The sequence below is a fragment of the Octodon degus genome, unplaced genomic scaffold (assembly GCF_000260255.1).
Source record: "Octodon degus isolate 3935 unplaced genomic scaffold, OctDeg1.0 scaffold00070, whole genome shotgun sequence".
Classification (NCBI taxonomy): Eukaryota; Metazoa; Chordata; class Mammalia; order Rodentia; family Octodontidae; genus Octodon; species Octodon degus.
The window spans coordinates 5,834,199-5,848,837 of NW_004524646.1; the positions used below are offsets into that span (position 1 = coordinate 5,834,199).

Genomic DNA, 14,639 nt, shown 5'->3' on the forward strand with positions numbered 1-14,639 from the left:
TTCCATTCTTAGAACGTCTCCTTTCTTTTTTTTATCCAAATTACTTCATCACTAAAAGAAAGTTACTGCCAGATCTTTCTTTTGCACACAAAAGTGTATCTGTTTGCATTTTCCAACTTTTTATTCCAGGTTGGACAATGCTAGAGCCATGAGTGTCAGGGTGAGAACTCATTCATGTCTTTTCTCCTGGCTCTTCGCTCTTTGTAGGCTGTGAATGGAGCCCCAGGCCAAATAGTAGGAAAACGCACACGAACAACTCCCAGGTGTCTGGCTCTGCACTGTCTTTTAGGGTGTCCTGCCAACAAGGCAGTGTGCGGGCCGCCTTTCCCCTGTGTCTTTGGCGTAACGCGACCGCAGCCCTTTACGTTGGACCAGTTGGAAAGTGCGTGCTGGGGCTCCGTCTTTCCCAGCCACTCACCGCCCAGCCCCTGGCTCCCGCAGTCTGTGGCAGATCCCACAGCTGTCCGTGTCCGCGCTGGGATGTGGGGCGTGGGGCCATCGGGACCTGGGAGAGACAAGGATGCTTCTCCAAGGCTTCATTCTCTCGACTGCCACGTGTACTTTTGTTTTCTCTGCCTCATGATCTCCATGTCAGTGCCTGGCGTCTGTAGACTGTGCCATCTCGTAGATGCCTCGAGTGGACCCAAGCAGAGCTCGGAAGAATGGGCACTGGCTTGGGCCTGCTTCCAGGGAGAGGAGGATTCCCGTCCATAGCTCACATTCCTGGGGCGATTGTGTTTTCTCTGCCTGGTGCTGGGGTAGATGGGCACCTTTTTGTTCCTCTTATTTCTGTCCGTCACCTCGACCTTGATGACGTGGCACCTGGGCATCCGGATGTATACAGCGTTCCTGGTACACTCCATGCCTGGGCTTGCTCTCCCTTAGGGGGACCTCTTACTGGGAGCAGGGGTCAGCAGACTTTTTCTGTACAATGCTGAATGATTAATAAATAACTGCCATCCCAGTCATTTAATGCTGGTGTTGCAGAGCAAAAGCAGCTGCAGAGAGGTGGAGCTGAGTGGGCGGGGCTGTGCGCCAAGCAAACGTTTGTATTTACAGTGCAGCTGTCCTGTCCTGCAGTCTCCAGCTGGCCAATCTAGACTGCAGTACCTCTTCCAGTTAATGAAATGCTTTTACTGAACCTGCTATACCAGCTCCCCATGCAGGTGCAGGGGGTCCAGGCAGGGACCTGTCGGACGCATTTTGCCCTCCTGAATATGTATTCTAGTGGGGGAGCCACCCACAAGAAGGATGCTGCGAAAGAGCCAGGTGTTGCTTGAAGTGAGAAGTTTCAGGGAGAGAACAGAGATCCAGGGACACGCCGCTTAGGGAGCTCGCGAGAAGAGTGGGTGCAGGTGCAGACCCTCTGCAGAGGCCAGGTTAATGCAACCGGAAGGCTACTCTGGTCACCATTGGTAACACTGACACCCAGAAGGGACAGGAGACAAGCAAAGAGGCCCAGGACAGTGTGGCCGCAGATCAGGGCTGCGCTGCTGGGATGCTGGGGGCCATTCTTGTCATTTACTCCTCTCTCAAGTTTCGCTTTGTCATGCATAGCTTGAGTACACAACCAGTCATTATTCCTTTCCTTGACCACCCTCTGCTGCAGGACGTTCATGGTGGCCTTTCCTCCATCCGTGCTGCGTTTCTTGGGTATAGTCCAGGAACAGGGGCTGGCTGGGGCCCCCAAAAGGAGGGACCTAGGCCCTGGCCCAGTCCTTCTGTTAGAGGAATGGCGTGTCTTAAAGATCCCCAAGGAACTGGGCACCAGGACTCTTGTCTTGTGGCTCAGACCTCTCTGAAGCCATCTCAAGTGACAGGAAATGGCTAGAAGCTGGTGTCATTCCCTGAAACCCCACTCTGGCTACACATGGAGAGATTTTGAGTCTGGGTCATCTGTTGCTGGAAAATCGTGCTCTGGCCAGAGCACAGCAGGCTGGAGGTAGTGGGGTGGGCGGGACCCTTTGCGCCATGTATGCATTTGACCTTGCTTCAGGAGCCTGCTGGAAGCCATGGTCTGCCCAGTGGAGTGGGTGTGGCAGATGCCTGGTGCGGCTCCATCCTTGCCTGGCCCCCGCCAAGTGCCCGTGTTTCGTCTTGGTGACTCCTGTGGGCTTCCTGGCCTCCTTGAACTTTGCTGAGTGCACCAGCTGATGGTGGCTCTGCCTCGCAGCCCTGCCAGTCTGGCTGCTAACCTTGGGGATCTGCAAAGCACCCTGCCCAGGGGAAGGCTGCAGGATAGGAAGGTGGGCCTGGCTTCCAAAGGCCAGAACTCCAGCCTCTGGCCCACCCAGCTTCGCCTCCCCTAAGGCTCCCTTGTGGCAGTCAGTGCCCAGAACTGGAGATTGGTGGAGCTGCTTGACGCAAGTCCCGCAGGGTGTTTATTTTCCCCAGGCTCCTCCCCAGGACCGTCTCTCGTGCCCCCAGTCTGGACTGGCTCTGGTCGGAGCGGCAGGAGGACTGCTGGGCACACCGGGGTGGCCAGGGGCCTCTGTGCCCCGCTAGCAGGAAGGATGCCAGGTACATCTCAGCGCCTGCCTGCTTGGCCTCTGCCCGAATCACTGCCTCATGCATGATTGTTGCGGCGCCATGGAGTCCTGGAACTGGGGGGTGGGGCTTGGCAGCCCGAGTGGGCTCCCCTAGCCCTGGCACACAGGTCCTCAGCCAGGGCTCTTCCTGTCCTTAGGCTTCAGGATCTGTGTCCCAGGGATAATCACTTTGTCCTAGGGGAGGCATCTGTGGCACCCCACCCCATGAATCCAAGGAGTGGCCCAGGGGCTCCTAAGCAGGATGATCCCGTGCTGCTCTTGGGGCTGGGGGAGGCCAGGGGGTGGTGATAGATTTTGCCAGAACTCCTCTCTGGGCTTGTGGTTCTGTGATTCTTGCCTTCATGTGACCGTGCTTTGGAGTGCTTGAGAACATTCCTAGCTGACCAGCTGGCCGGCCTTACGTTTCCTCCATCAACCTTGGTTAACTCAGCAAGGACGTTTCTATTGAGGATGAATGGATGCACTGTCAGCTTATCACTTCAGTGTTCTGGGGATTTGTCTGCCTCCCCAGCGCCCCAGGCATGGGGGAGGGGTGCAGCAGTGGCGGGCATGGAGCAGGGATGCGAGGGCTGGGGGAGGTCGAAGGCATTTGGGGGCAGACAGACTGTTCCGGATCTTTCTTGGATGGATCCTATGGAAGCCTGTGTACCAGTTTCCTGTATTTTCCCTGCCTGGTGGGGAGACAGCAGTATCTTTTAGTTTAAGCTCTTGTACACCAGTGGTAGCCTGGCCGTTTCTCCATAGGTGTCCTGGGCTTTTGACACCTGAGTGCTGACATGTATGTGACACACTTAAGGCAGGTGTCCTGTGTGCAGGAAACCCAGGCATGGTGAGAGGTAGCCTGGGAACAGTGGTTTCTACCTGGGAGGAGAAATGGAAGCAGAAGGGTCACACATATGCCTATGACACAGGGCTAGGGTTCCCTGCTCACGAGCTGGCCCTGCTGCCGGAAGCCTCCCTGGCTAGAGGCTGGGGTGGTGCTGCCCCCTCGTGTCCGCTGGTGGAATCGTGGCTCTACCTGGCCATTCTAACTCTCTTGCTGTCTTGTGCTTTCACAGACCGAGAATCCATCTTCTTCAACAGCCATAATGTGTCAAAGCCAGAATCATCATCGGTCCTCACCGAGGTATGTGGCTCGTGTGGTGGCCTGGTGTGGGGTGTTGTTGGCTCCAGGGCCCCTGCTGAGCTCTCTGACCATGCGATGGGAAGGGAAGTGCCTAGGGCTGGGGTGAAGGTTAGGGCACGACAGCTGTGCATGCGACAGGGGATGCGATGGAGCCTGGGAGGAGGCAGGGGTCTGGCTTGGGGCCTACTGCCCGCTCACTTTCCATCCCTTCTGTGTCTCCTGTCCATGTGGGTCTCCAGGGAGCATTTGTCAGGAGCCTGCTGTGGGGTGGGGTGGGCCCTCCACCCCTAACATAGTGGCAGTGGACATTGCAGCTGGCAATCAGCGATTGTCACTGGGTGAGGCCCAGGTGCCCAGTGGAGAGGAGAAGCGAGGGGAGAATGGGTTACTCCCTGAGGTTTGCAGAGTTGAGCAGAGGTTGACCCATCTGTCTGATTCAGAGCTAGGTGTCCCAGGAGCTGGGGACTTCTCCCATCCCGGCCATGCTGAGCAATGGCTCTGAGGAGATGCAAGCCACCCCAGGCCACAGCCTGCTGCCCTCCTGTGTCTAGCGGGCCTGCAGCTTTACTGCCTCTGGGGCCCTGCTCCCCTGAGCTGCATCCCTCTGCTGTTCTTTGCTTGTGTCCCCTCCCTCTCCTGGGCAGGACCCAAGAGCCACCACTGACCATGGTGCCCTAGCCTACCCTGTGCTGCACACAGGGAGCTGCCCAGGGCTTGCACTCCTGTCTCCTGAGCCCTAACTGCGTGTCCCCTTGGCGTTCATCTCTGGTTTGTTTGAGAAGCCTATGCTGAGGATTAGACAGAACACAACATGGACAGGGACCTGGAGGGACACCACCATCCTTCAGGATGTTGACAGACATCCCCAGGAATGAGTCAGTGAGCTTTGGGAGCCACTAGATTTTACACAAATCCCCTCTGGGCCTGGCTGTATGTGCTGTTAGGTGCAGTACGTGCAGGAAAGGCCATCTGCTCGGTGTGAAACCCCAGGGCTTCCTCCCAGCCGGGTGTCTGAGCCTCATTCAGCCCACGGGGAGTCGATTTCCACACACCTCCTGGGAAGCTGTCCCTTCCCATGTCCTCGCAGTGTGCAGCTGGTGTCCCTTAGGGCTGACTGTTACCGATGCCAGAGGGACAATGAGGGCTGCAAGCAGAGGTCTGCGCCTCAGTGTCATCATCTGAGGACGGGAGGAGTCAGGCTGGACACAGCTGTGTCCTTCCCCACCAGGGAGGCCTGTGGTTGTCCTGCCTTCCCCTCAACACATGGTGCTCCTCAGGACTCCACCCAGGAGGAAAGGGCCACCTCATTGGTGCCACCTTCTCCATGAGGGGGTGCCAATCCCCGGACACCCACAGGGGACTACACAGCCACTGTGTTCCAGGAATGGGTGCCCTTGGAGTGATCTGGGCTGTGGAGCCACTTCCTGCCCCACCGGGGATTGAACGCAGATCCTTGCATTTGCCAGTCAAGCGCTTATCCTACTGAGCCATCTCCCCGGCCCCTCAGCCAGCACTTTTGAGCTGGCCTTGCTGTGCTCCACCACTGCTTACTTTTCAGAGCCAGTATCAGACTCTTCAAGAGCAGAGGCTCTGGAGGAGGTGGGCTCGTGGGGGGCCTGACCAGGCACAGCAAGTGGCCTCAGCTCTCTGAGCCTGTTCCCTAACGTGCCCTCTGCCGGGTGTGCAGTGAGTGCTCAGTGTCACTGTGGTGGGAGCCAAGGCCTCAGAGCAGCCCACGGGACACCGTCTCAGCTCCACTGCCATCTTCCCCAGAAAGTGTCGCACCATTTGTGTTTACCACACCAGGGCACTTCCACGCCTTTGTCTTATCCTAGGCTGGTTGCTTGTTTCTGGGTAATCACAGGGCTTCAGGAGGATTTCTGAGATTCCTTGGCTGGGCTGAGAAAGAGCTTTTATAAACAGCATGTCAGGAGACTGTAGCAGGGCAGCGGCCCAGCAGCCTCAGCCTGGTCCTGCCATGAGCCTGGAACAGCAGCTCACCGGATTCTCGTGCCCATCTGTTGGAGTGAGAAAACGGTGCCCGGGGCAGTTCAGGGCATGCGGTAGGTGGCATGGGTCTCTCTTGGGCTGAACCTTGGGCCCTAAGTGGCCAGGAAACTCTTCCAGGCTACCGCTGGGGACCTACTTCCCCAGGTCAGACACCAGGGCACTCGGGCAGGGGCAGGCAGGCCCTGCCTGTTCGGCAGAGCAGGACGGTAGCATGAACCACAGAGGAGACAGTGCCAGGTGTCAACGCTGCTCAGCACATCTGGAAGCTCCCTGGTGTCCGTTCAGGGGTAAAGGCCATTTCATTTGTCTTGGTGAGCAAGGGCTCCATCTTCAACCTTCCTGACCCAGCTTTACCTTTTTTTAGATTGCAACCAAGTTCACACCCATACAATTACCCACCTTGAGGTGGACAGGTCAGGGGCGATTAGTGCTTCTGCCTTTACTGTCCTGTGCCCATGAACTGTCCTCCCTGTCCCTCCTGCCATCAGCACCCAGCAGCTACTGGTCTGACACCCATCCCCATGGATGTGCCCACTCTGGGTGTTGTATGTAAATGGAACCATAGGTCACGTGCCCCTGGGTGACTGGCTGCTTTCCCTAGCGCCATGTTTCCACAGACCCCCGTGCTGTAGTGTGCTTGGGTGTCAGCATTCCACTCCTTCCCGTGGACGGGTGTGCTGTTGTACAGGAAGCTGCTCCCGTTTCTCTTCTCCGTTCATCCACTGGCGGACACTGGCGCACTGCCACCCTCTGCCCCTGTGAGGATGGCCGCAGCTTGCATGGGTGGGTGTTCAAGGGTGCTCGAGTCCCATATACAGGCCTTGGGTTTCAGCTCAGGAGTGCAGCTGCTGGGTCATAGGATAATTCTGTGCTTCCACCCCCTTCCCTGTTGGCCACAACACCTGGAGCTGCACATGTATTCGGCCCTCAGTGTGTTCTGGCTGGCTTTTCAGTGACAGTTGTCCCTGTGCTAAAATTCAGATGCAGCACTCCTGGGATGGAAGCGTCCTTATTCCATTTTACACACAGGCAAATGGAGATACTTCCCTGAACCCGTGAAGTTCGGAGGTTTGGATCACTGTCAGAGTTTGGATCTAAATCCTTTGACCCCAGTGTGAAGGTCCATTTCCTTGGAGACCCTGGCGAGGGGCCCAGGTGTGGACACAGAAAGCACAGGTGCCTGTGCCAGGCCTCCTAGACTAGGGCAGGGAGAGGGCGCATGTGCAGGGCACAGTGGGAGAAGTGGGCTGGGACAACTCTGCCAGCCCTCTTCTTTAAAGCTGAATGTGCCCAGGGCGTCAGGTGGGAAAGTGCCTGGGAGATGCCCCAGTCGCCACTTGCTGCGAAAGGAAAACGGGCCAACCCCAGAACCCATGGCCACACGCCACCCCTCTGCCCTGGCTCTGCATCTCCACTTTTGTCTCCTGCAGCTTCTCTCTGCCTGCACTCTGTCTGCCCCAGGCCTCAGCGTCCCTGGGGCCCAGGTCCCCCTGCCCCCCACACCTTCTTCAGCTCTGAGCCCTGCACCTTTGTGTCCTCTGGGTCTGCGACCCTTCATGTCTCCTTCCTTCCTGCAAAAGGGTTGGGTTTAGAGGCAGGAAAAGCTAGAGCCATTTCTGACCTGTGCTTTCATGCTGTGTGACCCGGACTGGCCCCAACCCTCTCTGAGCCCTTTTCCCCCATATGTAAAATGCTGATACTGATACCCACTTCCTGGGTACTGATGCGCTCTCGCCCCCTACTGAATCATCCACTCCAAAGCTGCCTGTCCTTGGCAGGACTAGAGTAGGGGTAGCCTGCTCCAGAATCTGTGGCAAGTGCTAACCGTGTTGTTGTCCTGGCACCTCCGGTGGTGTCCTTTGCGTGGTCTGGCCTGGCACCCCCTCACCATGGCCTGACCTCTGTGTGTCCGCAGCTGGACAAGATTGAGGGTGTGTTCGAGCGGCCTAGTGACGAGGTCATCCGGGAGCTGTCCCGGGCCCTGCGGCAGGCGCTGGGTGTGTCACTCTTTGGGATTGATATCATCATCAACAACCAGACGGGGCAGCATGCGGTCATCGACATCAACGCCTTCCCAGGTGAGCAGCAGCCGGGTGCCAGCCTTGCTGGGACCTGGGCTTTCAGCCTCAGTGCATGGGCAGTGGCAGAGGAGCGAGCTGGTAGGATCACAAGAGTGGCCTCACTGTGGGGCCTGGGGCAGCGCTGCCCCAGCCGCAAAGTCTCAAGCACCTGCAGGATGGATTCCCAGGGTGCAGGAAGGGCAGAGGCCCTGAGTGTGGGTACCTGGAAGGCCCCAGGCGGAGGGCACTCAGCTGCCCTCAAGACCTGTGCCCTCTATGGCGCTGTTGTTCTTGATTGTCTGAAATCAGCCCACCTCTGGGACTTGACAGACTGTGGAGTTGAAAAGACCTCAGAGAGCACAGCCCTCCATAGTGTATGCGCAGGGAAAGTGAGGCCACCAGAAAGTGTCCTGGGTTACATAGCACCTTGGTGGCCAGGTGAGCCACTCCCAGCTCCGTGTTGCCTCCGCTGCCCTCACCTGTGGTGCTGGGAGGCAGCAGGCCCTGTCTCTGAAGGGCAGAGTGTGATGTGGCCCGTCAGCCAGGCTGCATCGGACTGTGAGGCTCGCACCTTGCGGGGCTCCAGCCCCAGGTCTGCAGCCTGGCCTTGCTTTTATAGTCTGCGATGGTTCAGGTCACTTAATCTTCAGGGACTGGGTAAATAAGAATATCGCTTTCCCCCTGCGGAGACATAGAACATGGTCTGCAGGGTACTGGCACCTGGCCTCCCTTTCACCCATCTGCCCCCGCCCCACCCGGGAAACACACCCCACCTGCTCTGCCTTTCCAAAGCTGACCTGGGGCCCAAAGCAGAGGGGTTGCCGACAACCTGACTGGGTCTCCTTTGCTCACACACTACTCACATCTCTTCTCAGTGCCCAGCAGCCTGAGCACCTGGGCTTAAGGTCTGCCCTGCCCCTCACCGCATGCCCAGGCCAGCAGGGCACCCAGCCCCACAGCTGGGCTTCCAGGCGCCACATGGTATTCGGCGTACACACAGGTCCCAGCTATACCTCACTGGAGCTTTGCAGCACCAGTCTCTGAGCCCCAGGGCTGCCCTCTGTATATGGGGCTGCGGCGGCACATGTGCTAAGAGGGAAGGGCCCTGGTGCTCTCAACACCAGGCTGGATGCCAACACCACCGTCACTGTCATAGTCAGCAGTCCTCAATCCTCACCAGTGAAATAGGGCCTCAAAGGTGCAGTGGAGGCCGTGGAGGCGCGGCCCACAGAGCTCTCCTCCCAGCTCACTCTGTGCCCTGCTCCACCCTGATAGTGCCACTGGAGCTCATGCCAGGTTCCAGGAGCCCTTTGGCGCCGGGCTGTCCTGGTGGTGGTTGCAGCTGCAGTTCTTGCTCTCCTTAGTGCTCTTGGGCTGACTATCAATGCTTAGCCCTTCGCGTCGGCCCAGGAAGGCAGGAGGTGCCCACCTTTGGAGGTCATTTGTTGGCAGTCAGCACAGCCTTACCTGACGCTGAAACCTGCAGGTGTCTCCCAAGGGCTCTGCCGACCCTTGTGTCTGCAGGGGAGCCTGTGCCTTGTGGCCACCAGTAGTTCATAATCCAGACTTGCCAGCCCTGGCCAGAGGGCTGTTTGCAGTGATTGTCTCAGGTATTTTACTATGGTGATGGCAAGAGGGTGAACACACACACACACACATACACACACACACACACACACACACACACAAACACACTGCGTACACGCTCACACTCTGGCAAGTGGCTTATGTGGGCTCACAGTTGGAGTTTGGGTGCTGATCCCAGGCTGAGATGGGACACTGCCAATGTGCCAGCCCCACCCCCACCCCCACCCCTGCCTTGGTTTTCACAGAAGCTCCCCACAAGCAGTAGCACTCTGTGTCGAGACATGGAAGCTGAGACACAGGGTAGATGTGGCGCAGCCCAGCCTAGGTCTGGCTGCCAGGTCCTGTGGAGTCGGTGGTTGTTCGGAGCGTGAGGAGCAGCCTTCGGCTCTGCCGCCCTCACCTCTGTGCCTGACCACATCGTGCAGGTCTGCTTGCGAGCTCCCGCTCCTGCAACGAAATACCTGAGATACTGAGCAAGAAAGGTTTACTTTAAGCTCTAGGCTTAAGTTTCCATCGGATTAGTAGGTCGCATTACCGTGTGACCGGGCAGCACATGGCAGGGTGTGGGGTCTGGGACAGGGAAAGCTGTTTAGTGAGTGGCAGAAATGAAAGAGAGAGGAGAGAGGCTAGGGACTAAGGCCACCGCCCCACTGACATGGAGACTTCCTGCTCCCCCACCCCCAAAGGTCCCAGCACTTGCTAAGGCTCCATGCACAGCTCCTGGGGGACAGCTACCCAAGCCGCAGCAGTGTGTGGATGGGTGGGACCATTCCCAGCAGGGACAAGGTTGGGTGCAGCATCAGCTGCAGTTCTCGGCTTTTCACACCTTGGGGGAGGTCAAAGCCAGGCCCTTGGACTCACTGCACCAGCTTGATTTCTGCCAGCCTCCTTTGGGGAGCCTGGAGTCCCCTGTTTGCGTGCTGCCTCCTCCTCCCTATCACCCTGTGGCTGATGCCCTGGTGCCCCTTGTCTCTCCTGCCCCAGGTTACGAGGGTGTGAGCGAGTTCTTCACGGACCTCTTGAACCACATCGCCACTGTCCTGCAGGAGCAGAGCACCAGCATGGCCGCTGCGGGGGACGTGGCCCCACTGAGGCACAGCAGGCTCCTGGCTGAGCAGGCGGGCAGCCTGGCAGGCGAGCGGACGTGCAGCGCCGGCCCCGGCTGCTGCAGCAGCATGATGGGCCAGGACGCACCCTGGACCGCAGAGGCTGACGTGGGCGCGGGCGGCTCTGCCAAGCTGCCGCACCAGAGACTCGGCTGCACTGCCGGTGTGTCGCCCAGCTTCCAGCAGCACTGCGTGGCCTCCCTGGCCACCAAGGCCTCCTCACAGTAGCCATGGAGCCCGGGACCCAGAGGGGCGGCGCGGGGCGCAGAGCATACCCGCTGGGCCAGCAGCTCCCAACGGGGATGCTACTAAGAATTCCCAAATGATCTGATGCTTCTTTTTTTTTAATTTTTAATCTGATTTTATGATGTGATCTAAACAAGGGGTGGGGGGAAGAAGAAGCAAAGACCTAGTGGCCCAGCTCATGGAAAAGGGGCTCCCCGCCTAGTTCCTGCTGTGCGGATCTCTTCACTGAGTTTACACATGCTTGTGTTTTCAACACTATGTGTGAATGCGAGGGTGTGTGTGTGTGTGTGTGTGTGTGTGTGTGTGTGTGTGTGTTTGCTGTGCAAGTGTGCATGGCTGTGCGTGTCTGTCTCCATGGCTGCTGTGGGCCAGGCCTTTGGGGCCCCTGCGGGGAGGCCTGGCTAGGCTGTTGGTGGCTGCACAGAGCGAGCGGATGAACGGTTCCTCTTCCTCCCAGCTCCAGGCTGCCCACACCCAGACCTGACCCTTCCTTCCTTGCCTTCCTGCTGTGTCTTCTGAGACCAGTGGCCCCCACGTGGGCAGCTGACCCCTCACCCTAAGGGGGAGCTCACAGGCCCTTTGGCAGAGCTCGTACTGGAGGGGTCTTCGTGGTGACCCACCTTCCCACAACAGGGATGGGCAGGGAAGCCTCCCGTGGGCAGAGGCCAAGGCCCTTGGTTGCTGCCACCTTCCCCTGTCCCTGGAGTCACCAGGTCCCTCCACTTGGGGCCAACCCTTCACAGGACCCAGAAGGGGGACACTTTGCTGAGAGCTCTGGGCTGAGTCCATCTGTACCCAGTTTTGTGCTGGGATTTTGGACACTTTTCACTAGTTTGAGCCTCTGTCCCCTCATCCCCAGTGGGTGGCCAAGACCAGAGATCAGAAGGGCTGGTTTTGTGCTCCTGCCCAGAGAGACAACCTGCTCTGTGGCCCCTTGATGGCCTCACCCGCTGGGCCTCCAGGCCATATGGATCACTCCTGTCCACACACACTCGCCCTTGTCCAGCAAGCAGACCCCACACAGCCCTCCTGTGGTGATCGTAAGCCCAAGCACTAAGCCAGCCTGCAAGGAACTGCACCCCACCTCAGACTCACCTTGTCCTGTCGCCACGGCTGCAGGCCGACCACGGCTGACCCCAGGGGCCATGGGATAGGGCATCTGAAGGGTCTTCCCTGCCCAGGAGGGTGTAGGGCCTGGGACCCCCGAGCAGCGTCTTGTGTCATAAGATACCATTTCACTTTGGATGAGAAAAGGCCTCTGGTCTGTCCCCTGTGATCCTGTGAGGCAGAAGTCACTGGAGGAGCCCAGAGAAGCCCTAGGGAGGCTGCCAAGGCAGGCACACGCACACGGGGGGCTTCTGGAGGCTTTGGGGCTGGCCAAGGGCGAGGGGCAGAAGCCAAACTGCTCAGCTTCCTTGGAAAGGAAAGGCCCCAGAAGTGCCGTGCTTGTGCGAGCCGAGTGTTGACTCTGACCGATGTCTGACCCTGAATCCGGGAAGCAGGGAAGCGTGGCCAGCCTCTTGCACTGCTTTGTCTCCGAAATAAACTACTGAAATCAAACTGCATTTCACACATGTTTACAAAGTGCTGCTTGTGTTTGTTATATCATCCTCCTAGTATTTAACGGAAAGATTTTTAATAAAGCAGCTTTATGCCTTTTAAGTAAAATCTAAGTGCCACAAGGACAGGCAAGGTGTGTGGCGTGACCGGCTGCGGTGAGTCCCTGTGCAGGTCAGCGCTGTCCACGGCCACATGGGTGTGTGCCTGTCCAGGTATCAAATGACTGCTTTCCGGTGATGGGCATTTCCTGCAGGTCTCCATGTGGGTGGCAAGGGGGGCAGTTTTGTCTTCCAGGAGTGGAAACCAGCTGAGGCTGGGGTTTGGCCTCATAGAGACCTTGAGCTGTGGGGTAGACAGGAGCCACCTGTGAGGTTGGTGGATGCCGTCCAGCAGGCACAGGAGCATTGACAGTGACTAGGCACCCTCCCACACCTGTGGAAGATGTCAGGATGAGAAAACCCAAGGGTCCCCCGGGCACACACTGCCCTTCGTGGGTGCCAGCACATAGCACAGTTTCCCTGTGTCCTCACTGGCCCCAGCCTTGGGAGTCTGGTAGGGATAGACAGTCCCCCTGAGGCAGCTTCGGAGTCCATAAGGTGCAAACCTGTGAGAGCACCGTGCCCATAGGAAGCACCCTAGGAAAGGCAGATGGCTGGAGTCGCCAGTGTCATGTGCAGCTGGGCCCTACACTTTGCTTCCATCGCCAGCTGGTTGGGATACTGGGCCAAAGGGTCTGTAATACCCGTCTTGGTGGTGGTCGGTGCATAGGGCTTTGACTCAGGCAGGGCGACATTTGGCTGAAGCCTCAGGTAGTTTCAGAAGGTCGCCTGTGTGGTGCTTGTGTTGGACCACTGGGAAGAGGCCTTGGGTCAGGTTTGCTTAGTCCTATCAGTGCAGGAGGGATGACCTCAAACAGGCATTCCTGTCCCCAGGGACCAGTGAATGGGCTTGGTAGCAGGCTGAAAGGCCCCAGAAGGAAGCTGGCTTTGCCCACTGAGAAAAGGGACTTGGAGACCAAAGGAAACTGTCCTTGATCTTTCCAGCCTGGTGCTTGGGTCTTGGGCATTCACATTGGCTGCTGGCCACTGAGAGCCCCTTGCTGTCCCCACTCATGTTCCTTGGGTTTGTGCCCTGTCCCCTAGAAGCTGGCCCTCCACCCAGTGAGCAGCATCCTTCCTTGTCCCTGCTACCGCAGAGCACTGGGCTCCTCCAGCACAGGTCGCTGTGAGGGGGGCCAGTGCAGTGAACCTTGGGAGCTCTGGCCTGTGGCTTCTCCGCTCAGCCCAGCTGTGCCTTCTCCGCTCAGCCCAGCTGTGCCTGCTGCCATGTTCTCCTGCCAGCCTGAGTCCCATTTGGACAATGCTGCTGAGGGTCCATGCTGCGTTCTCCCCTCATGCCTCTGCCCCTCTGTACAGCGAGCTCTTGGAGCCCGCACCCTTGTGCAGAGGAGAGCTGCTCGCCATGGGCCGTCTATGGCTGGATCTACTTCCAAGCAGTGTGCCTCTCACTGAGACTGTTAGGGCCTTTCCCAGGACTGGTCGTTTTCTCTTTACTTCCCGAGTCTCCTGCAGCTTGGCATCTGACCAGGTGGACCATCCTCCAGTTGTCTGCAGCCACCTCTCTGAGGCTCCCTCTGGAGAAACTGTTCAGAGAAGGCTTTCACTAGGACATCGAGGGGGTGCCACCCCTCCACCTGGGCTTTGTGGTGATGGCTGTTTGCTTCATCGCTAGCCTCACAGGCAGCTGTACTGGAATCTAAGCTGGTTTGTACATGGCATATATTTATACAAAATCATGGCTTGTGCCCCTCTGCTCTTGGCGGGTTTGCGCCATGTAGTTGCAGTGCAGGTGGCTCATCTTAGGATGGATGGTGGGGAAAAGGTGTCCCTGAGCTCTCTGTTTAAGGATGTTTTGAATCTTCAGGGCCTGGTGGAATACACCTCATCTTGTGTTTGCTATTCCCTCATGGTCAGTGGGGTGTGAACCTGTCTCTAAGGAACAGGTGAAGCAATAAACACCATACAGCTACAGCCCTTCAGAGGGCGTGCCTCTGCTTTGGGGACTGGCAGCAGCAGGCTTTCTGGAACCCCAGAATGATTCGTGTCATCATAGTCGGGGCTTTCGGTCCGTGCTGCCCAGCCCCTCTGATCCGTACCATAATCATGAGGAGGAAGTGCTACCACATCCTCTTGGTGAGGAAACTGAGGCCCTGTGAGAGCTAGGGCGGCCTCCTGAGCTCTCCAGCGAGTGTTGAGGTAAGGCCCCACCTTCAATCTGAGGTCAGAATTCAGGATGTTACTCCCAAACCCCACCTGCTCAGAGCCACTTGCCAGAGCTTGAGCCCTCGGGGTGGTGCCCAAACCCCAAACAGTACCTTGGACTTGGATCCACTTGG

General features: G+C 57.9%; 1 protein-coding gene across 1 annotated transcript in view; it reads left to right on the plus strand.

Annotated features, from left to right (window-relative positions):
- Positions 1 to 12,268, plus strand: part of Itpk1 (inositol-tetrakisphosphate 1-kinase) — a 148,285-nt gene extending 136,017 nt beyond the window's left edge. The window contains exons 8-10 of the mRNA XM_004635154.2: positions 3,608 to 3,675; positions 7,601 to 7,763; positions 10,317 to 12,268. Coding sequence (XP_004635211.1) covers positions 3,608 to 3,675; positions 7,601 to 7,763; positions 10,317 to 10,666 — 581 coding nt within the window. The 3' untranslated portion in view covers positions 10,667 to 12,268. The remainder of the gene's footprint in view (positions 1 to 3,607; positions 3,676 to 7,600; positions 7,764 to 10,316) is intronic.
- The last annotated feature ends 2,371 nt before the right edge of the window (positions 12,269 to 14,639 follow it).